The following is a 21,342-nucleotide window of genomic DNA, read 5'->3' as shown; positions in this document are numbered from 1 at the left end:
GAAGATAAACTTGGGCCGAAAAATAATAGAATATTGAAATTCATACCGAGATAATAGATTCTAGTGTCTCAGGCTTACTACGGGCTTCGGGGGCCTTAAGCTTACCTGGGCCCTAGTGCCGGTCCGGCCCATGGAGTCGGGTCGTGACAATATGTACACCATATTATCTATATTCATTATTTTATTTTAATAACTTATTTAATAAAATTAGTTTGTAATTAAATTAATAAAACATATTATTCAAAAGCTTTAAAAAGTATGTATATGCATCATTGTTATCCTATTCATTCAAATTATTTATTCAAACATTGACTTATGACGAAATGGATAAAGAAAACTACTTAGTAAATGTCAATTGGAAATAATATAAGAAATAAATAGTTAGAACATAATTTAATTTAACTAAAAAAATACTAATTAAATAAGTAATGAATAAAAATTGAAATAATATTATATATTTGTTTTCTTTTATTAACTTAATTAGTGAAGTTAACTTTTGACTAAACGGAAAAAAAAAGGCAGTTCAACTCAATAAATGCTATTTTTAAATAATATAAAAAATAATAATCATTCAATCAAAAAATAATTTGAATATTATAGAAAAATTCATTTCAATAATAAGTACTCTTTATTTTTCTCCAATTCTGTAAACAAGTCAGTAAAAAAAAATAATAATAAAGTAACGGTAATCATTTTTTATAATTTCTAAAAAAATAATTTCATATATTTAATTTAAAGAAAATAAAATTAAAAAAGTTAAAAAGTATATTACTAAAACCGTATACAAGTATTATTTATATAGTTTGATTGAATTAATATGGTTTGCATTGGATTATTAAATTTAAAAATTATATAATATTTGTTTCAAATTTAAAATATAATCTGAAATATAAATGTGAAAACGTTAATTTAAGTTTTATTTTTAAAATTATTAAAAGAATATATAACTTGGTGAGAAAGAAAGAAGGACCGAAAGATAAAACCTGAAAGAGAGCCACCGAAGCCTATATATAAGTATAACTGCTCAATCAGTGTAAAAGTTTAGTATCTTAATAGCGACTAAGAAAGATTACAAGTGAGATAGCGTAAAGATTGATTAAGGGAGTGAGAGAGAACAATGGCGGCAAGGTCATTGATTCTTCCATCAGGGTTAGCGGAGGCGACAGAGCTTCCATGTGGGTATCGCTTCGATCCCACAGATGAAGAACTTGTTTTCTATTATCTTAAATCAAAGCTGGAGAAGACGCTGATACTTGATGTGGTGAAGACGCTTGATGGTGATCCAAACACCCTTTATGATGATGATCCCTGGAATATCTTTCACAGCCAGTTAACTGGATTCTTCTACGTTTTCACCAAATTGAAGGGAATGGCCGATAAGAGAAGAGATAGAAGAACGCCCTCAGGAACTTGGAGAAACCAAAACAGAAAGCCAATTCTTGATTCTGAAGGTAACATTTTGTATGTGAAAAAACAATTTAGATTTGAAGAAACAGGCAAGAAAAACCGAAGCGGCCTTTGGTTAATGACCGAGTTCTCATCCAAATATGAAGGGGTGGGTAAATGTTTTCATTTATAACTCTAATTTTAGGGTTTCGTTTTCTTTTTGTTTATAATTATTTTAGCCCTGATTTCTAAAAGTTTGTAATGTCAGTTTGATGGAAATACTAATTTTAGTTCATTGATTTTGCAGCGTAAGGGAGAGTATGTTCTTTGTAGAATCTATAACAAAGATGCACTTGGAAAGAAGAGAGAATATTCTGTTGAGAAAGAAGAAGGAAACGGAAAATCAAAGAAGATGCGACAGGACAATCTTGGCTATACCTACTGGGAGGATGAGAATTTTGGAGATCCTAATCCTAGCTTAGAGAGACAGGACAATATTGTTTCTGCCTACTGTGAGAATGAAAATTTTGGAGATCCTAACCCTAGCTTAGAGAGAACTCCAGAATATGAAGATAATGGTGATTCACTGTTTTGGGATGATATTTTATTCTATGATCAGTGTCCTTGAATTTTGAAGCTGAGAGCTATCCAATACTTCTCCAACTCCAAAACTTGAGAATGTGGGACAATCTCTTTTTAACTTCAAACTGTAAATGTAATTCTCTTTCAAAAAAAAAAAAAAAAAAAAACAAAATGTATAATTGAGTTTGAACTCCAGCTTGTTTTATATATATACACATGGTGGTTCCTGATTTTATGTCTATCTTCAGAATCTTAAACTTGAAATGTGGTTCCAATATTTCTTGTCTGTATTAATTCATTGCATTAATTAATCATCTAGCTTGCTATTTAATATTTTATTCCTGCAAAAGATTTATCTATTTCTCCTTCTTCCATGAACAATTAATGAAAGTGGAAAAAATGTAATATGAAGAGGAAGGGGGAAATTGTTAGAGATAAGGTTTCTAGATCTGCTAAAATTATTCCTTTTGATATTCTAATACTAGTATAAAACTATAAAGTTCACAACTTCTGACTCGTGTATAGACAAACTCACTGAGTACAAAAAAAAAAAAAAAAAGGGTTCAGTACTTCAGTTACAGGGACCCACATTATCTTCAACAGAAGCATAAATAACCCTATAAACCCTCCACCTGTCTGTTTCAGTTTTCTCTCCATGAGCCAGAAACAAAGACCGGCAAGGAGAAAACAAAACAATGTCTACAACATCCTTTTCTCTTCTGCAATTTCCAAAAACTTTTGTAATCCCATCTTCTGCAAAATACAAGTTCTTGCAAATTCCTTCAATTTCTCATAATCACCGATCCATAACATCAAAAATACCATTTTCAAATCAATACTTTGTAAGAACTGGGTTTCAATTGCAGGCTCAAAGGCAGCAACAAGAATATCAAGTTGAGAGGCTGTTTTCTAACCTTAATCAAGCCACATTGAAAAGAGAGCCTGGTAGATACCCAATTTTCTTAATTTTATTAATGTATTGATGTTTATTGCTTAGTTAATTGCAAAATCCCACCAATTAATCCTGTTCTTGTTTAATTTCTCTCTTGTTAGGAAGTTTATCTAGTTCAATTCTTCTAGTTGCGGGTACAACGGTATGCATTTAATTTTAATTTCATTTGCACACAATGAAACACAAAAAAATATAACTAATTTTATTAGTTAAAAGTAATTAATTTTATTTGAATTTCTTTCTGCAATGAAATATAATTAATTTTATTGATTGAATCTCTTAGGTAGGTGCTGGGATTCTTGCAATTCCTGCTGTTACTCAAGAATCTGGATTTCTGGCCTCTGCTGTTGCCTGCATCGTTTGTTGGATATTTATGGTAATAAAGGCAACCTTATCCAACTCATGTTAATTCTTGACCAGTTCATAAGATTACTAAAGTAGGGTTTAAGAGCCCATCGACACTACCCATTATAGGCCACCTATAGCGGTTGACCGGTTGCACTAGAAGGGTAAAAGCACTTCAATGCACCACAAGAGTGCTCCAGGCTCCAGGTCTCTTAATTATGGAAGCAATTTATGTGTTGAAGCTGGATCATTGTCTGGGGAGAGGGTTAGGGAGCAACTAATTGGGTTAAATATTAAACCAGGGGTAAAAAAGAAAAAAGAAAGAAAGAAGCCCATTATATGGGAATAACTGTGCAGAATGTGAAGTGAGAAGTCATGACCTCAATTTGACATCAAAATACTAGTCTCATTGTAAACTGCTCTTATCATGTCAATTCTTTGAATTCGCTGCAGCTCTTCTTATATTTTACATTTTCTTAATATTATAATGAGTTTGTCTTTTAAACTATTTTGCAGGTTGCAACTGGACTTCTCATCGCAGAAGTAAATGTCAACACAATGTGTGAATTGGGTTCTGGTGGTGTATCATTGGTAATTATGGTTTTGAAATATGAATTACATGTGGTTATCAGTGGTATTATGAAGTTTCTACAATAATTGTGCGTTTAACAATGGGATTCAAATTATTTTCTGTTTTTAGATAATTGCTCTCTTCAAATTAGACCTTGTTGATTTTTAAAAAATCTTGATAGAATTACTGCTTATATTTCTTTTGTGCTGAATGAGGTGTGAATGATGTGAAAACTTAAACCATATTTAGGTGTTATTCATTATCGTAATGATATCAATATATATAGCACTGCTCCTAAAATTCTGTCATTGAAGGTGCACACACAAGAGTTAACATAGAATTCTGATATACATCGTATCATATTTTGTATTTCTTTTACTAGAAAACTTACTGCTAATCATCAAATGGTTGTTGATTATCGAGGTGCATCCTGACATAGAATTGTCTTCTAATAAAGAAATTTAAAAGTGTTTAAGTTGTATCTTGTTTTTGCTGGTATATTACATTGTTGTTCATATTCCCTTTTCCTGGTGACTGATGTCAGGTGTCAATGGCCAGGAGAACTCTTGGGATAGCTGGAGTTCAAATTGCTTGGTAGGTTGATAAATTTGCAAGCCATATTATGATTTTATGCCTTCCAATGTGGAAATAAATGTATTAATTAAAAGAAATTTTGGAAGAAGAAATAGTTTGTTTTGTTTTAATGGGTTAACATGTTAGATTTAGATGCTTTGATACCACTTGTTAGCTCCAGATGCTCTAATACCACTTGTTAGAAAATAGATAGAAATTGTGATGCTGCTAACATTAGATAGAAACTGTGATATCATTGTTGTAGAACAGAAATGAACTTAATTCTTGAAGAAACAATTGAAAGAAGGAAAACATAAAAACTTAAACTTATATATTAAACTTTAGCTTTCCTTTGTATAAAGGGTCACACTTTACAACTAGACAATCACACCTTTATATAATAAGACATAAGAAACCCAAAGTTAACAATAAATTCTAACGTTTCATCTACTTAAATAGATAACCTAAAAAAAAAAGCTCAAACACTTAATACTTAAAAGCTCTGAATTTAATGAACTATTTAATTCACTTTAATATTTCAATTTATTATTCTAACAACATGTTCTGCAAGTAATTGATTCAGTTGGTAATTATACTGCTAAATCCTACACATCGAAACCGCTGTCCTGATGAAAATGGCAGACTCAAGAGTTCAAATTGATTTTGAATTATAATGTTTATATAACAGTCGACAATTGTCTTCTTCTTAAAGGTTTGAGTGTTATATGCTGAAACGGCTCCATCCAGTTATTAGTTTTTGTACCATGCAACTGCTTGATGGTTTGAACTGTTGGTGACGTTGTTGATCAACCTTCTGAAAGCTAGTTTCATTACCCCAAAATTTTCAAGCCACAGTGCAAGAAAGGACGCATTCTGTAATTCCTAATCCTAAATAGTAAAATGTTTAGGAATATAAATAATTTGTAGAAATCAAATTCCAAGTCTGTCCTAATATTGGTTGAAATGGTTTTCAGAATTCTTTTTGCATGTCATAGTTGCTTTTAGTGTTAATATTAGTGCAGCAAATGTAGTTTCTACTTGACTGGCCATAAATGATGAGAAAAAAAAAAAAAAAAAGCTGGAAATTTTCTTCATATAAGATGCTTCTGGGGGACATACAACATATATCTACATCTCTATGAAGTTCACTTGAAATATTTTTATCTTGTGAGACAATTTCCTTAGTTCACTGGAAATATGGCAGTCATTTATTATGTACTTGTCTTGCAGTTGGTCATACATTTTTATCCACTACGCCCTTCTAGTTGCTTATGTGGCTCGTTCTTCAGATATTTTGACAAACTTCCTCGGCATTCCATTGTAAGAACCTTAATTCTAGTATTTCCATCTTCCTAAAGTGTTGGTCCAGATTTTTGCCTCTGAATCTGTATCTTTCTCAGCAGCACTTATGGATTTTGTTTTCAGGAAAAGTTTGTACATCTATTAGATGTTGATCTGCTGCAAATTTTTTGCAGATGGGAGAGTGCAACTTTGTTCTCTTTGGTTTTAGGAGGCATATGCTACTTTGGAAGGTTAGTGCTGTTTTCTTAAGTAGGTGTTAACTGTTGTTTTAGTGGTGTTGAGTAAATATATTTTATGAGGGCTGTGAAATTAGGAATTGTCCCTGAAACAGTACCTTTTACATTTCAAAGTTCTATCAATTATCAATGTGCTTGAGGCTAATGCTAGGATAGCGAGATAATTGTTCAAATCTGATGAAATGTAACAATACTGCATTTTTTCAAACTTGTCTAGATAACGAGGTGGTTACCTCTTGTTGGGATGTATTTTTATGAATGTTTGTTCTTTCTGTGTTAGATATCTGTTCTATTTGCCCCTTTATCCTTATTCATTTATAGAATTGGTAAACACTAAATCCAAGATCCTTCCCATTCATTAATGCCATTATGTTGGTGGCCAAAGTCTTATATCTAGAGAATGTGAAGAAATAGTGAAATAGATAAGAGGGGAATAGATATATGATTGTGGGACCTACAGTCCAAGGGCTTAAGTGTTGTGTTAAGGTGGTACCTGACAGATGTATGAAACAGGTTATCTAGTGCAAAAGAACTAGTCACAAGAAAATGATTTTGACATTTAGCACTATTTTGTGAAATTTCTCTTGGAGTTTCATTATCTTTTATTGAAAGCTCAAAAGTAATACTTGCTATAAAATTCTCACTTTTACTTCTTACCATTTTTCCACGTGTGGGAAAAAGATTTGTGGTTAATGTTGCTGGTATTATTATTTTGTATCAGAAACATAAACAAAGTTAAATAAATTTTCTTTGTCTGAAATCATTTTTGATTGCATTTTTATTGTTAAGTTTATGGTGTATAAAGATATCATGAATCATATTTTAATCTCCTATGGTATAGATATACTACAAGCGAGAGACTCTCTTAGTGAATGTATTGAGACAGAGGGAGCCTCCAATTAATTGTGTTACTTTGTTACTTGGTAAAATAGGTAATATTTCTGATTTCATGATTTTCATTGTGTGTGCAATCTAATTAAAGCCTCTGTATTGTCAACAACTGTCAAGTACCAGTCACATGCTAGACTATAGTAATCTTTTAAATGCATGTTTTATTTTGAATCTTGTAGGTTTCGCAGAGTATACTTAGGTAAATTTTACTGGTGATCTTTCAGTTTTTCAGTTTCTGCACTACACATTTTTTTTTTTTTTTGGTGTTTCTAGTTTTCTAGTTTCTCTAATTGATTGAATGGAGCAAAATTGACTTGACACTTGTCTCAATTTGCAGTCAGCGCTTCATTGGTGCTGTTAATGGTGTTCTAATATTTGGAATCATTGGTTCTTTCACTGCTCTTGTGGTAATATTCTCCCTTGAAAAATATTCTAGTTTTTCGATTTAAATGACCAGTTAGCATATATCCTTACTGTATCCCTTAAAGGTTCTCAGATTGAATACATTTGTAACAAATTAGAGCATATAAGTTTGGAGCATATGGCATGTACACTCTAACTTGAGGGGCAGTGTTAAGAGTATTGTGATTGCAGTGTGCGAATTTTGTATGATTGTGGCTGAAATTAGGGGATTTATTGAAAGCAAGGGGAAAGCTGCATACATCAACTCTCCCCAGAGCCTATACATGTAGGATGCTTCGTGCATGGGGTCACCCTTTTGTTTGTTGGCAGAATTAGAGGATTGATTCTAAAATAATATTTTGGTGTATCATTGAAATTTTGTATACCCCAGTTGCTCGAGGAATAATCGAGCTTTTCTCTGTCACAAATATCTTCCCTTCTCTTATTTCAGGATTGATTATATGACAATTTCATCACTGTACTGTAGGCCTTTTTGTAAATAGATTGATAAGATAGCTTGATACCCAAACTGTATCAATGATTGTGATCCTCATTGTACATAATCTATTTTAGGATCTACCAGAGAACTAGCTCCTGCATGCTGACTTAACTTAATTAAATATCCCTGGTTAGAGGGTATATGGTTTTCCTAAAAATCTTGCTTATAGGGTTGCCGCTACTGCTACAATGCTTGAAATTTACTTGCTCTCAAAACTGGTTATACATGTTTTGTGGACTCATAGGCTTGCTATCCTCTTCTCAACACCAGCACTAGAGAGTAAGAGCCTTGCTAGCTCGAATTTCTCCCTAACCCTTTCTTTCTTTGCTTGCTCTATCCTACCCCCATAGTTAGCTGGTTAGTTAGTTGCCTCCTACAGTGCTTATAGGATACAGACTGACTCTCTCCTTACTCTATCCTGAAGGTAAAAAAGCAACATAAGATGCTTTTCCTCCCGTAGAATACCTTGCATCAGATTGCAATGAAATAAGGTCAACGGAGCATGGCGAAGGGGAGATTGGTCATTTAATCTTTTCGGCAAATGATTCACTGGACCAGTTGACATGGACTACCATCTCTTCCACTTAAATTGACTAATCAAACATGTGGGTTCACAAAAGTGATTTTTTGTTCTTTTATGGGTGTATTTCTGTTGGCTTAAATTATATGAGTGACTTACCATGTCATTATGTCAAGATCTTCAATGGATAGATGTGATCAAATTGGAAAAGAAAAATTTAAATTTTAATGATTGATGGATCAAATTAATGTATTCTGCAAATTAGAAACAATCTCAAAGTTTATAACCTCTACTATCATATACCCCATTAAACTTCCTTCCAGTGGCTGTCAAAACCATTCTACCATAACAAATTTGGTATCACCATTTAGAAGGAAAACTTATGAGCAGGTCAATCTTTAATAAGTTCTCTATTTATTTGTCAAGATATGTCTGCTGATGCCGAGACTAATCGACAGTGCAGGGCTTGTATTTGATCAAGAGTGTTGGCGCAAGCATCATTTTTCCACGCCGTTTCTCAATAAAGACTTAAAAAAGAAACTGGAAGGAAGAAATCGCATTGAAGAAACTGAATAAAAATGCTTTTACGTTTCTAATTGCATATTGAGATTAGTATTTTTATGGAATGATAAATATCAATATGATACTTTGGTGGCAAATAAGCTCCTTTATATTTTACATTGAAGAGATATCAAATTTTTTTTGTTAGGCAGTTGCCAGTGGAGGGCTACAATTAGATGCTCTTTTGAAAGCCAACTTTGAAGCTGTTCCTATGAGTATACCTATAATTGCACTTTCATTTGTTTATCAGGTAACATCGCAAACTTGTAGTAGTAGTTAAACATGGAAGTAGTTGTGACATCCTATATCTGCTTTGTTCAGAATGTAGTACCCGTTCTTTGCACAAATCTTGAAGGAAACATTTCAAAAGTAAGGTGATAAATCTTATTATAACACTTCTGCTTGATATTAAGCTAACACAGTGTAGGTGTAACATTTATTATTGATCTTATGCATACTTCACAGTATTGCTTTAAAAGCTCTTACATTCCTTTCATGACCATGCTCAATATTGATTGCAAAGCATTTAAAAGATAACTTTCATGCTAATGGTGTAAATTATCATACTGATAAAGTTAGCCTAGCAATTGAATTAAGTAAGGATAGATGGAAAAAAGGCAGTCATCTTAAATAGAAGACTGGTTAAAGTATCGTTCGCTTATTTATCCTCTCTCGCTCTTAAATACCCTGACTTTTGGATTTGGTTTTATTGGTCTTATGACATTAATATATCCAATCCATGAATGGATAATTTGTGCATTTCATAATGGGAATTTTAACTTTGATTTTAAACTTATAATTTTCTCACTCATATGTCATTCCTTATCAGTGTTTTTTGTTACTGTTACTTTTTTTTTTTGGCTGGAAATTGTACTCGTTATATTTGTCATCATCTTGTATGTTTTCAGGACTGCCATTGTTGTAGGCACAGCTATACCCCTTGGTTTGTTTCTTGTATGGAATGGAGTTATTTTAGGATCAATTCCAAATACTGAGATGGCTGATAAGATCACTGATCCACTACAACAATTGCGATCTACTAATGAAGTTGTTGGAGTAAGTTTCTTATCATAAACTATTAAATCTCTGAAGTTCAATTACTGGATGAAATATAAATGAAATGGGAAAATCAAAATAATGGCTTGTTTTGTTCTTCTTTTTTTATTCTTCAGCCTATAGTTGAGGTGTTCTCGCTACTTGCAATTGCAACCTCTTATATCGGATTTGTTTTGGGGCTTGCTGACTTCCTTGCTGATTGTGAGTGGTTAACATTATTCCCATATGCTTTTTCAAAAATTTTGATTACAGACATGACGATATTTCATCTTTTTCCTACGTTTTGTTGCAATGAAACTTGATGAGCAATAAAATATTTATAACAATAATCTGAATATGAATCTCCCATTTACTAGTTTCTCAAACTTTAACATTGAGGCCTGAGATAGCAGTATATGTTGCAAATTTGCTGGAAAGAGCCAAAACAACAGTTTATTACATTCAGGTTACAAGTAGGAAGCTGTAATAGATATAATTGAATGTAACTGAAGCATTTTTAGAGTAATCTTGCCAATTGCAGTCTTAATATTTTTCATAATTTGGGAGCAAGTGGAGATCCGCAAAAGGTTTGTTAATGCAACATTGTTTCATTTTGCAACCAGAACATTATCGTTGGACTCAAACAACTCTTATTTTGAGAAATTGACTCGCATATGATCTACTACTTAGGGTCATTTTCACATACAAATGACTCTGCTAAATTTCTTTTGAAAGCGTAAGCATCTAGAGAACAGGTGATAACATATTGTATTTGCATCAGCATTGAATTACAAGACCATAGTTGCAAGTGTTCAAGATCTTCAAGCCATTTCATCAAGGGAAAAAATCGAAAAAGATCTCACCATTTGAACATTTAAGACAAATTGTAAAAGGACAGTTTGAATATATGATTATATTTTCAATTCATTCCCCTTTTACAGTAAGCTTTTTCTGTTGGTATCAGTATTATCATGAACGAAATGGCCACAAGGAAAAAGATATATTAGTAGTACTGCTTTCATTAAGAAGATAATTGTTCTTACTTTTTTCTTTTCTTTTTTGAAATATTCAGTGCTAAAACTCCCAGCTAATAAGAACAGCCCTCTGACATACCTCTTGACTTTGCTTCCACCTTTGGCATTAGCACTGCTAGATCCTGAAATATTTTTTAAAGCCTTGGATTTTGCAGGAACATATGGAGGTATGCAAGTAAAGTTCTTTCCTTTTTTTACAAGATCCTGAAAATTGAATTTGGATAGTGTATGATGGTTGATAGAAGTTTTATAATGTTATGTTTAAATTCTTGAGTTTAACTTGAAATTTAGGATTGTAAAGTGTAGAATTTATGAAATCACAGGCTTTAAAGTTACTTGAAATCCAGTATATTTAAGCCTTCAAAAATTTGTGGTTTTCGGTCAAATCCAAATTCATAAATATTTGACAAATCCAAAAATCCAAAAACAACATAAACTTATTTGAAGCCACATTTCTTGGTTGTCTACTGTTTGATGTTACCTTTTTGTATTTTTCCTTTTCCGGTTTGTTAGTTTTGGTACTTTTTGGAATTCTTCCTGCGGCCATGGCCTGGTCAGATAGGTACTCAAGTCCATCACCTTCAACAAAATTGCCACAGCTGGTTCCTGGGGGAAGAATCACTCTTTCTTGCGTGATCGGAGGAGCAGGATATGTGATCCTTTCTGAAATACTAGAGAATTTTAGCCGTTCTTGATTATCAAGAATGAAAATGATTTCTTATGAGGTCTAAATCAAGAACCGGAAAGGCATTCCTATACGAGTCAAAAGTACATTGTTACATCTGGATTGATAGTTATAATAGCTATTTTCATTTACAATTCTCTTCATTGTTGCCAACTTTTCTTGGCTCTTGCATATTGTACTATATTACATTATTCTGGAATTGAACATGTTATTACAGTAAAAGAAATAGACGACAAAGATGGATGTCGTTTTCATTTGTTGGCGTTTACATATGATAAATTCATAGTTGTATACAAGGTTTCATGGTACTCCAACTGATAAAAACTTTTGTTTTTCTTATTAAATATGAAAATAACGTATATAATTTGAGAAACCAAACAAGGACAGACACTTTGGTATTCACAAATATGCAACAAATGTTCAATAACACCAAAGAATCGTATAAGAAATGTTAGTGGCAGAATTGGCCATTGAAAAGACTAGCATATATATTTTTTTAAAATTATAAAAATGAAATTAATCTAAAAAGTGAAATCGGATATTTTTAATCATTTTGTACAAGTTTAGATGGGCATAATAAAAAATTTATATGAATAAGATGGTCCTTTAACTATAATAATTGCTATTTTTTTAATCTGATCTGTGTGAAGATAGAAAGTGGATTATATTTTTGAGAGGGAGGGAGTAAAAATTGCAAAATGTCAAAAATTGCCCCTTAAGGATCCAAGTAATGATTCTCCGAAGACAACATTGTTTCTGTCACAAATTCCAAATCTATTTTTGTATTACATTACATATGCAGGTTTAAGATACTCTTTTCTCTTTGGAATGAACAAATTAATTTAATGGCCAGCTAAATTTTCTTTTTATAGAACTCATCATCTTCTATATAAAAACTAGAACTAAAAATCCTCTTTGGATATCCGAATATACCCGCTTGAATCAACTTCTCTGCTGGATTCACCACCACCACTGCATCTCTTTTTCTTGAGAAATTAGTTCTTTAACTGTTAAAATTACTGATAAAACAAGAAAGTTTCTTACTAATGTAATTTTTTTGTATTTAATTTAGCTTAAACAGTAATTAAGAGCTTCTACCAGAAATTAATGGATGCACAAAGGGTGGTGGTGATCCAAGATGCATCAAGAGAAGTTAGTTCAAGTGCAGTGAGGTGGGCTTTACAGGGCTTATCACTTAAGCCTGGTGATATGCTTACCCTACTTTCTGTTCTTCATCAGGTTTATACCCCTAGTAAGTCACTTTATGCAGGAAGCAAGAAGCTATGTAAGCATTTAAATTATTTGTTATTTATGCACTAAAAGCAACAAAAAGAAAATAATTAGCAGAATTATATATTTCTTTTGATCATTTTTAATTTTTTTCGATGTTCATTTTAGTGGGATATAAAAGTAGAATTGATTCCAATTCCATGTTTGATGTAAATGAGAAAATTATTGAGAGAGAAGTGGCAAAGAAGAAAGAAGAGTATGCAAAGAACGCACAGCTTGTTCAGATTTCTGAACTTTATGAGAAAGAGAAGGTATGTATAATTCATTTATTTATAAGTTCAAAAAAATTAAATTGTTCTTACATGCATGAAATCGCAGGTTAAATTTTCAGTGCAGATAGCAACAGGACCTTCGCCAAAAGTGGTAGCTTTAAAAGCAGCTATAAGTTTAGAGCCAACGTGGGTCATACTTGACAGGTCAGGCCAAAATTCTACCTAAATAGAATTCCTGTAATACAGTTATGTCTACTTCCTGCAAGATTCAGAAAAATAAAAGAGAGAACATAAAATTATAGTAGCAATTTCGTCTGTATAGGCAGATGAAGAAGAACAGGAAGTACTTCTTGGAGAAGCTTTCATGTGGAATATCAAGAATGAAAAAGAACAATATTGTTGAGCAATTGAGAGGACCAAGAACAGACAGAACAAATGTATCTTCTACAGAGCAAGATCGTAGCTGTCAAGTAACTTATGACGATATGCTGCCAGGATCACCTGATGACCTTTTCAGCATTGAAATGCGTCCAAGTAAGGAACCATCTCAATCTTCCTTTACATAAATAGATGATAAATATTTTATGCTATTGCGCCCAAATCAATCGAGATTTGTTTCAATGGTGTGCAACAGGAGTAGACAAAGAGAACCTACCTGCTCAAGAAATAACAAAGCAGAGCAGTAACACTGAGGAAGCAAGGGAAGAGTGGCAACTCGAAGATATTCTTCAACATTCAATATGTAGCCTTTGTAAAAATACAAGACCAAATAGGATATGGCAAAGGAACTTCACATATACAGAACTCCATACAGCTACAGATGGTTTTTCGCCACGAAACTATCTATCTGAAGGTGGAAAGGGATACATCTTCAGAGGTCAACTAAAATGTAATAATCTAAAAATAATTGTTAAACAACATCAAAATATAATCCCTGAAGGAGAGATGGATCTCCAATCAAAAGTAAATATTCTCAAGAAAGCTAGACATAAAAATGTGTTGATGCTTTTAGGGTCTTGTACAGAAGAAAGTCTAAAGCTGCTTGTATATGAGTATGCCTGTAATGGTTCAGTGAATCAACACCTATCAAGTAAGTAACATATACAAGTGGTATATTTTACAAGAACAATATTAAGCTATCTTTTATCAATCTGACATTTAAGAGGTTTAACATTAGGTAAAATCTATGGCATTATGCAGAGCATTGCCCCTTGCCATTGACATGGACAGAGAGAATGAAAGTAGCATTGGGTACTGCTAGAGGTTTAAACTATTTACATGAAAACGACATAGTTCACAAGAATCTCAGAACAAGTAACATTGTTCTAACACATGACTTTGAACCACTGGTAATTAATGACATATATAAGCCTACATATTAAACAATTGTTTTGATAATTTTACACATAAAAAAGAAAACTGATTTTCTTTTCTTTATTGACAGTTAGGAGATTTCGGTTTTTCTGCAGAGCATGATGAGGTTCTTGAAACTTTGGGACATATACCTCCAGAATATTCAGGAAACTGGAAACTTTCTACTGCCCTTGATGTTTATGCCTTTGGTGTTATTCTGCTAGAGCTGATTACTGGCCGGATGGTTACGGACAAGATTCGTGGTGGAAAAGGTCTTGTGGGATGGGTAAACAGAATCTAATTTTTGAAATTGAACTCTTAAGCGAAGTTAGTAGAGGGAGGACGACTCTTATTTTCTAATCTGCATTATTGTAACACAGGCAAGACCACTTCTGAAAGAAAGAAAGCTCCTTGAGATAGTTGATCCTAGAATTGGCAACTCCTATGATGCAGAGCAACTCTACTGGATGGGTCGAATTATACATAATTGTCTTAACAAAGTTCCAAATAAAAGATTAACTATGGACAAGGTAATGAATTTCTTACAGTACTTTGCCTCAATGAAACAACATCGTATATCATTAAAATTCTTCTGTTTCCACCATTCTAGGTGGTCTGTGCACTGGAATGCGTCGCAGATAGGCGAGCTCAAGATCTAATGGAAGATGTTTCTGCAGTGAGATCATATCTAGTTCGCAGATCGTCTAACATGAATGGACAAAGAAGCTGTAAGAAACCGTTTGAACAGGAAAGCTTTAGAGGATTACACGTAGAAAACCAAGTAAGCAGATCTTTTTCTCTTTCTTTTTCAACAAGAACAAGCACAAGTTTCAGCAGGAGCTCTGTAAGTAGTGGAACGAGTGACAAATTGCAAAGAGAAAAAGCAGGAAGAATTTCAGTGTATTATGCAGAAATGCACAGCTAATTTAAGTTTTTAGTTCCTAATTATTTTCAGATGTGATTTTTTGTTTGCATGTAGAAAATTAGATGTTAAAAACATTTCCATGTACTAACATAAACATTTTCCTCGAAAGAGCTGGTAGTTATAATACCTATGCTTAACGGTTTCTGAAAATATATCTGTTATGGTATATACTAAACATCTCATGTAATTGAAGTTTCTACATCTTGTATATCATTTGTATACCAAAGGAAGAAAATGAATATTATATCATGCTTCGAGAGAAGTATTCATGAGGAACTACAGAATTGCTGGCAGATAGATTAGGGTTACCATACTGTAGATTATGATTACCGTTAGATTAGGGTTACCATATATATTAACAATTCAATTGAATATTAACAATGCTTTCTTACATGGTTTTTTTAGATGAAGAGGTTTAATATGCAACCCCTGCAGGTTGCTCTATTTCTCAACCAAACCAAGTTTGTTTGCTTAAAAGGTCACTTTATGGTTTTAAACAAGCATCTAGATAATGGAATGTTGAATGTTGAGTTACAAATTTCACTCTTAAATTGGGTTCCATTCAATTTATTCAAGATCACTATTTGTTCACTAATGTTCCATTTGTTTCCGTAAAATAATTGCAGGAAAATAACTTGCTGAACGATATTTTCCATGAAAACATTTTCCTTGAAAAATATTTCTTAAATGACTTATTTTTTATTGTTTGGTTGTAATATTAAAAATTAGTTTAAAATATTAAAGTCTTTATCTTATAAGACCAGAAAAAATATTAATAATAATAGAAATTTTATAATTTAAAAATTTTATTGTTAAATATGAGAAGAATGCAAAAAAAAAAAAAAGGGTAAAATTATGAAACCGTCGGTGGCCAGTGGTGGTGGTCAATGGTAAATGGTGATTAATGGTAATGGCTATAATGATTAATAAATTAAAAAAAATAAATTTATAAGGTTTGTCAATATCTGGAAAATGTTTTACTCTCTCGAAAATGAGAAGTTATTTTCCTTAAAAAATGACTTAATTTTCCTTTGACTAGAAAAATATTTTCCTTTGACTTATTTTCTTGAATGCTCCAAACAATGAAAAATTGTGGAAAATATTTTTACTACAAGTTATTTTATAGAAACAGACAGAGCCGAAAAGTATTGATAAGGAGTTTGCTTTTGCTTGTATATGTGGATGTGTTATCATTACCCGTAACAAGTTGAATGCCATTAATGTTGTGAAGAAAGCTTTAGATTCTTAGTTATCTATCAAGGATTTGGGTTTTGCCAAATATTTTCAGTGCATTGAGATAGCTAGATCTACTACTTGCACTATTCTTTCTTAGAGAAAATTCATATTAGATTTGGCCAAAGAAGTAGGTTTGCGAGATGCTAAATCTTCTCTTGTTTCTTTATCTAAAGGTTTCTGAAAGAGTCTCTACTGTGACACTGTTGCCGTCACATTAGCTTATATTTTGATTAGCTTTTTTTGTTATTATCAAATTTGCATTTTGACTGAAAAAATCTAGAGTTTCCTAAGTGAATGGTGTAGCATGCTTTTTAAGCATTAACTTAGGGAGACATGTCACACCTTACCTTACTGTAAGACATGGCATGTCGCCCGCAATATACTTAATAAACACTTAAGTCTTATAAATGCTTACTAAGTATACTATAAGGGACTTAATACTGTTGATTCATTCATTTATATCTTGTAGAAAAGTAGATTTAATTATTAAATGTAAAACTCCTTTTGGTTCTTTCATCTGTTATAAAGAAATGTCTTTTTTTTTTTCCGTAATTTACTAAACATATGAAACATAACTTCCATTAAGCTCAATATGATTTCTTAAACATCAATTATATTAGCAAAAACATAAAATGGTTCCATAACCCATAAGCCCATGGATGGTTTAATTACATACTGAAATCCTTTTCAAACCTTAGATACATAATAGAAATTCATACAATCATAATTTACATGTATCTGCTCAAATATACATAGATGTTCTGTTAATGTTTAATACATCATACATATTCCACAAGAAGCCAAATATACAATAGCTACATCAGTAGCATACTATCTACATTAAACAAAAACGATATTCTCCTAGTTCTTTTTCCTTGCCTTTTCCTGCGATAGCACAAAAGCAACTATCGCTAAGCATTTTGCTTAGTAGTGTACTATTATAAAATAAACACAAATTTATCAAATCAAACTCTTTATATGAAATAATGAATCATAAGTCATAAACCCACCATGTTAAAGGAAATAAGAAAACAAAACAATACCATTTAAATCATAAATTCATAATGTAGTCTTTACAGCTTTAATAGAATCAAATTCCGAGGGCCATCAGTGTCTAATGCGCACATCTAGACTTGCTATCTACAACCTCAATCTGTGATATGATTTCAATAGAGGAGGGAGCAATCTACAACCTCAACATGGAGGGAGAATTTCATATCAATCATATATCATCTAGTGATGATATCCATGTTCAATCGATCGTAATATCAACTTCAACAAATGAAGTGATATTCGGGGTAATAACCATGTTTATATCAGCTGTAAGACTTTTAAACCATTCCATTCATGTAATAATATTAAAATCACTGTGGGCAACATTTCATTTCGCAAACACTACTAAAATCATTCAGTCACGGCCACCCCTCATACTACAGGAATCAATTGGCCAACATCCTCCTCTTTCAAGGTATAAGAATCATAAAATTCATTTACATATGTCATTTGGTCGTATGCTTTCAAAATAAGCTTTGTTCTTGAAGAACTTATGACATCATTAATACTTTTTATAATTATGATTCATAAAGTAAATCCATTGAAAATATTTTGCAAAATCAATATCATTTTGTTTAAATAAAAGTAGGAAAGGAATAGTACACTAACCTGAGCTAGAAGGCTCTCCTAGCCTATTTCCTCTATCAACCATCCTCTCCTCAACTCCCTTTCTCTCAGAAGCTGTAGCATGAGATTAATACTGATATTAACTTCATACTACACAATATAGGAATGCAAATTAAGCATGAAACACTATGCTTTTTCTATAGGAATGCAAATTAAGCATTAGAATGTTGTGTCATGCTTTTTCTTTCATTTTCACTATGCTTGTCCAAGTGTCATATGACCTTAGTTTCAGCATGAAACACTTCATATCCAACACTTAACCACATCCTAGAAACATACTACTAACAATTAAAACAATAGAAGTCAATGGCATGCTAAATTCATTCAATGTTTATGAAATGCAGAATTTCAGCATGTGAGCAGCTTGCATTCCGTTGGCTATATCTTAATTTCCTCATTTTCATTTGCCCTGAAATTTTTACAGCATATGTCCAACATCTTAGGGTACTGCCCTGTAAAATTTCATAATTTTTAAAGCTCATTTGCATTGTCAAATAACATAATTATAGAATCTAAATTTCAGTTTTTCTCATGCTGAGCAGCCTACACTGATTTAATTATAACTCCATTTCCTTTTATCCAATGGCCTTTCCCTTTTAACACGACCTACCCAACATCTCAGCCTATCTCCGTATAAAATTTCATGAATTTTGAAGTTCATTTGCTTAGTCAAATAGGTCAATTACAGAAGCTGAATTTCAGACAGACCAACTGTAACGAGTCCAGCAATGATATGTTTGCTTAAGCATTCTCAACTCCATTCCAGCACAAATTCATGCAATTCAACTCTTCTATTACTTACATAACATCATAATATAAGATATATCAGAATCCCTAGGTAATGGCATATCAAATACAAACTCAAAATCATCCATCTTGGTGAATTATGCAAATTAAACTTTGAATTCATGCATAACTACTTTCAATCATCTTAAATCACCTTAAACTCAATTCTAATCACTTCATCTTCACCAAATCAGAATGAACAAGCAAGCACCTCACTTCAAAGTTCATGGAATTCAAAAATTAATCCATAGAAAAGAAGGAGGAAGTGAAGTTAACTAACCTTTTCTTAAGAATTACTTGAAAATTCCTTGATTTTCACCTCCTTTTTGCTTGGTTTTTAATCAAAACTCTCCTCCTCTCTTCTTGACCAACTTGGGCTGTAAAAATGGGTGGAAAATGGCGTGGTTATCTCCACCTCTTCATAATAATATATACTAAACATTATTAAAAATTCCTTCCATGTCCTTTAAATGAAAATTGCACTATAATCCTCCCTTTTGTTTTCCCTTCATCTTTTGCCACTCTAATCTTTTTAATCACTTCACTTTAGTCCTAGTAGGTATCAACCAAGTGTATTTAATATTCTAAACCCCACTTAAGAAAGTCATACTCAAATTACCGTTTTTCGGGATTTTCGGGTAAAATCGTGCTTTAACAAGAAGTCATTCCTCTTTAACTCATTTTTGATTTCCTTTAATCTTTCAAATTGATTTATAATCACATTCATTACCATTAAACATCCTCAATATATAGTGTTTCCCATGATTCTAAGTTTTCCTTTCATTCGGATAACCGAATTCATCGAAAAAGTTAGAATAGCAGGAACTACAAAGTTGAGGATATTACAAGACATGTTCCTTAGATTAAGGAAGTTAGGTGTTGACTGTAAAAGAAAGCTTTTTGTAACTGATGCATATATAAGTTGATCAATGAATATGAAATACAGCTCCTCTTTATTCAGTTTCAAGTGTGTGTGTGGTTCTCACATTCCAACAAGTGGTATCAAAGCCATCTCTGATCTTTGAGAGGCCTGTGTAGTGAGATATAGAGGAGAGAAAACCAGTCAGGTTTGCTTTTGAAAACCAGTCAGGTTCGCTTTTGAAAACCAGACACGTTTCAACCTTATTATGGCTTCAAATATTTTTTGGTACTGGTCCACCTTCAATGTTTGATCGTCAAAATTTATCAGCTTTGGGCTGTAGAAACGAAGACTTACTTGAGAGGCCTTAATCTCTGGGAAGTTGTGGAGACATGAAATGTCCTCCACCATTAAGAGCCAATCTCACTATGACTGAAATAAAGCTCCATTTAGAAGAAAGTGCTAAAAAGTATAAGTCCATATCCCTCATTCATGCTGCTGTGACAGAAACAAATTTCACAAGAATTATGATTGTCAAATTGGCAAGGAAGCGTGGGATAAGTTGAAAGATGAGTTCAACCAAGCATATGCAAGTTTTGAACTTGAGAAGAGAATATGAGCTGCTGAAAATGAAGGAAAATGAGTATATAAAAGATTATGCTAATAGACTCATGAAAACAAATAAATCAAATCGGGTTGCTTGGGGAAGATCTATTAGAGAAGAGGGTGGTTGAAAAGGTTTTAGTGAGTTTGTCAGAAAAATTTGAGTCAAAAATCTCCTCTTTGGAGGACTCAAAAGACTTATATCAGATGTCTTTGTCTAAGTTAGTGAATTCTTTACAAGCTGTAAGGCAGAGAAGGCTTACAAACTTGAGGATTCAAGTGAAAGTGCACTATTTGCTAGTCAAAAAGGCAAATTTCAGTCAAGTGGAAAAGAAAAGAAGCTTATTGGTGATAGAAAGGAAAAAGAGAAGGGAGATTATCAAAGCATTAAAGCAAAGGGCAGAAAATGGAAGAATCAGCCATGTTCACATTGCAACAAAAAGGGACATGATGAACATTATTACTCGTATAGACCTGGAGTGCAATGCAGGTCATGCAAGCAGTTTGGCCCTGTTGAAAAAGTTTGCAAGGCCAAAAATGACCGACAATCTCAACAAACTCAAGTTGTTGAAGCATTAGAAATGAAGGAGGAAAGTGGTTTTATGGCCATAAAACTAAAGGCAGCTGTGAAGACAAAATCTACAAACTTGGTTGATTGATACTAGGTACACCCATCATATGACTTCAAATGCAACATTGTTCACAATTATAGACAGAAGCTATTCATCAATGGTGAGAATAGGTGATGGCAGCTATGTAGAAATGAAAGGAAAAAGGAGATGTTATTGTTGAGACTTTTCAGGTACACAAATAATTTCAGATGT

The 21,342-nt window shown here is 32.6% G+C and overlaps 3 protein-coding genes and 1 long non-coding RNA gene across 6 annotated transcripts; 3 read left to right on the top strand and 1 right to left on the bottom strand.

Annotated features, from left to right (window-relative positions):
• The first annotated feature begins 1,055 nt into the window (after positions 1 to 1,055).
• On the top strand, positions 1,056 to 2,158 carry LOC105637224 (NAC domain-containing protein 67). Its single transcript, XM_012220638.3, has 2 exons — positions 1,056 to 1,555; positions 1,694 to 2,158. The coding sequence occupies exons 1-2, from the start codon at positions 1,118 to 1,120 to the stop codon at positions 2,012 to 2,014; spliced, it is 759 nt and encodes a 252-aa protein (XP_012076028.3). The 5' UTR covers positions 1,056 to 1,117; the 3' UTR covers positions 2,015 to 2,158.
• A 433-nt stretch (positions 2,159 to 2,591) lies between these two features.
• LOC105637181 (uncharacterized) lies at positions 2,592 to 11,828 on the top strand. Of its 3 annotated transcripts, none has more exons than XM_089721458.1 (14): positions 2,598 to 2,913; positions 3,022 to 3,062; positions 3,204 to 3,296; positions 3,782 to 3,856; positions 4,381 to 4,430; positions 5,640 to 5,729; positions 5,813 to 5,941; positions 7,176 to 7,245; positions 8,969 to 9,070; positions 9,142 to 9,194; positions 9,729 to 9,876; positions 9,993 to 10,077; positions 10,928 to 11,056; positions 11,403 to 11,828. In XM_089721458.1, exons 1-14 carry the CDS (start codon positions 2,664 to 2,666, stop codon positions 11,582 to 11,584), a joined length of 1,497 nt encoding a protein of 498 aa, XP_089577584.1. In that variant the 5' UTR covers positions 2,598 to 2,663; the 3' UTR covers positions 11,585 to 11,828. The 3 variants fall into 3 exon arrangements, with proteins under 3 accessions (XP_089577585.1, XP_089577584.1, XP_012075989.1); XM_012220599.4 differs by having other exon boundaries at positions 2,600 to 2,913; positions 5,885 to 5,941; XM_089721459.1 differs by lacking the exons at positions 10,928 to 11,056; positions 11,403 to 11,828 and adding an exon at positions 10,479 to 10,782 and having other exon boundaries at positions 2,592 to 2,913.
• An 853-nt stretch (positions 11,829 to 12,681) lies between these two features.
• LOC105637223 (putative proline-rich receptor-like protein kinase PERK11) lies at positions 12,682 to 15,354 on the top strand. The gene is made up of 9 exons (XM_089722083.1): positions 12,682 to 12,859; positions 12,973 to 13,115; positions 13,183 to 13,280; positions 13,399 to 13,610; positions 13,711 to 14,166; positions 14,277 to 14,425; positions 14,521 to 14,715; positions 14,810 to 14,959; positions 15,040 to 15,354. The coding sequence occupies exons 1-9, from the start codon at positions 12,682 to 12,684 to the stop codon at positions 15,352 to 15,354; spliced, it is 1,896 nt and encodes a 631-aa protein (XP_089578209.1).
• A 1,871-nt stretch (positions 15,355 to 17,225) lies between these two features.
• Positions 17,226 to 19,446, bottom strand: LOC149496021 (uncharacterized). The gene is made up of 3 exons (XR_016320777.1): positions 19,337 to 19,446; positions 18,253 to 18,324; positions 17,226 to 17,475 (listed from the first exon to the last, which is right to left on the bottom strand). It is a non-coding gene; the product is annotated as an uncharacterized LOC149496021 (long non-coding RNA).
• Between the last annotated feature and the right edge of the window lie 1,896 nt (positions 19,447 to 21,342).

The sequence above is a fragment of the Jatropha curcas genome, chromosome 5 (assembly GCF_041381405.1).
Source record: "Jatropha curcas cultivar XTBG-Jc1 chromosome 5, XTBG_Jcur_1.0, whole genome shotgun sequence".
Lineage (NCBI taxonomy): Eukaryota > Viridiplantae > Streptophyta > Magnoliopsida > Malpighiales > Euphorbiaceae > Jatropha > Jatropha curcas.
The sequence above is the reverse complement of the archived record's forward strand: the minus strand, read 5'-3'. Positions and strand labels throughout refer to the sequence as shown.

Excerpts from the sequence above, each read along its gene's own strand:
- LOC105637224 (XM_012220638.3), top strand. The coding sequence starts at position 1,118 with ATGGCGGCAAGGTCATTGATTCTTCCATCAGGGTTAGCGGAGGCGACA. Across the intron at positions 1,556-1,693 it reads TCTCATCCAAATATGAAGGG|CGTAAGGGAGAGTATGTTCT; the intron begins GTGGGTAAATGT and ends TTGATTTTGCAG.
- LOC105637181 (XM_089721458.1), top strand. The coding sequence starts at position 2,664 with ATGTCTACAACATCCTTTTCTCTTCTGCAATTTCCAAAAACTTTTGTA. Across the intron at positions 2,914-3,021 it reads CACATTGAAAAGAGAGCCTG|GAAGTTTATCTAGTTCAATT; the intron begins GTAGATACCCAA and ends CTCTCTTGTTAG. Across the intron at positions 7,246-8,968 it reads GTTCTTTCACTGCTCTTGTG|GCAGTTGCCAGTGGAGGGCT; the intron begins GTAATATTCTCC and ends TTTTTTTGTTAG.
- LOC105637223 (XM_089722083.1), top strand. The coding sequence starts at position 12,682 with ATGGATGCACAAAGGGTGGTGGTGATCCAAGATGCATCAAGAGAAGTT. Across the intron at positions 13,611-13,710 it reads CAGCATTGAAATGCGTCCAA|GAGTAGACAAAGAGAACCTA; the intron begins GTAAGGAACCAT and ends GGTGTGCAACAG. Across the intron at positions 14,960-15,039 it reads AAAGATTAACTATGGACAAG|GTGGTCTGTGCACTGGAATG; the intron begins GTAATGAATTTC and ends CCACCATTCTAG.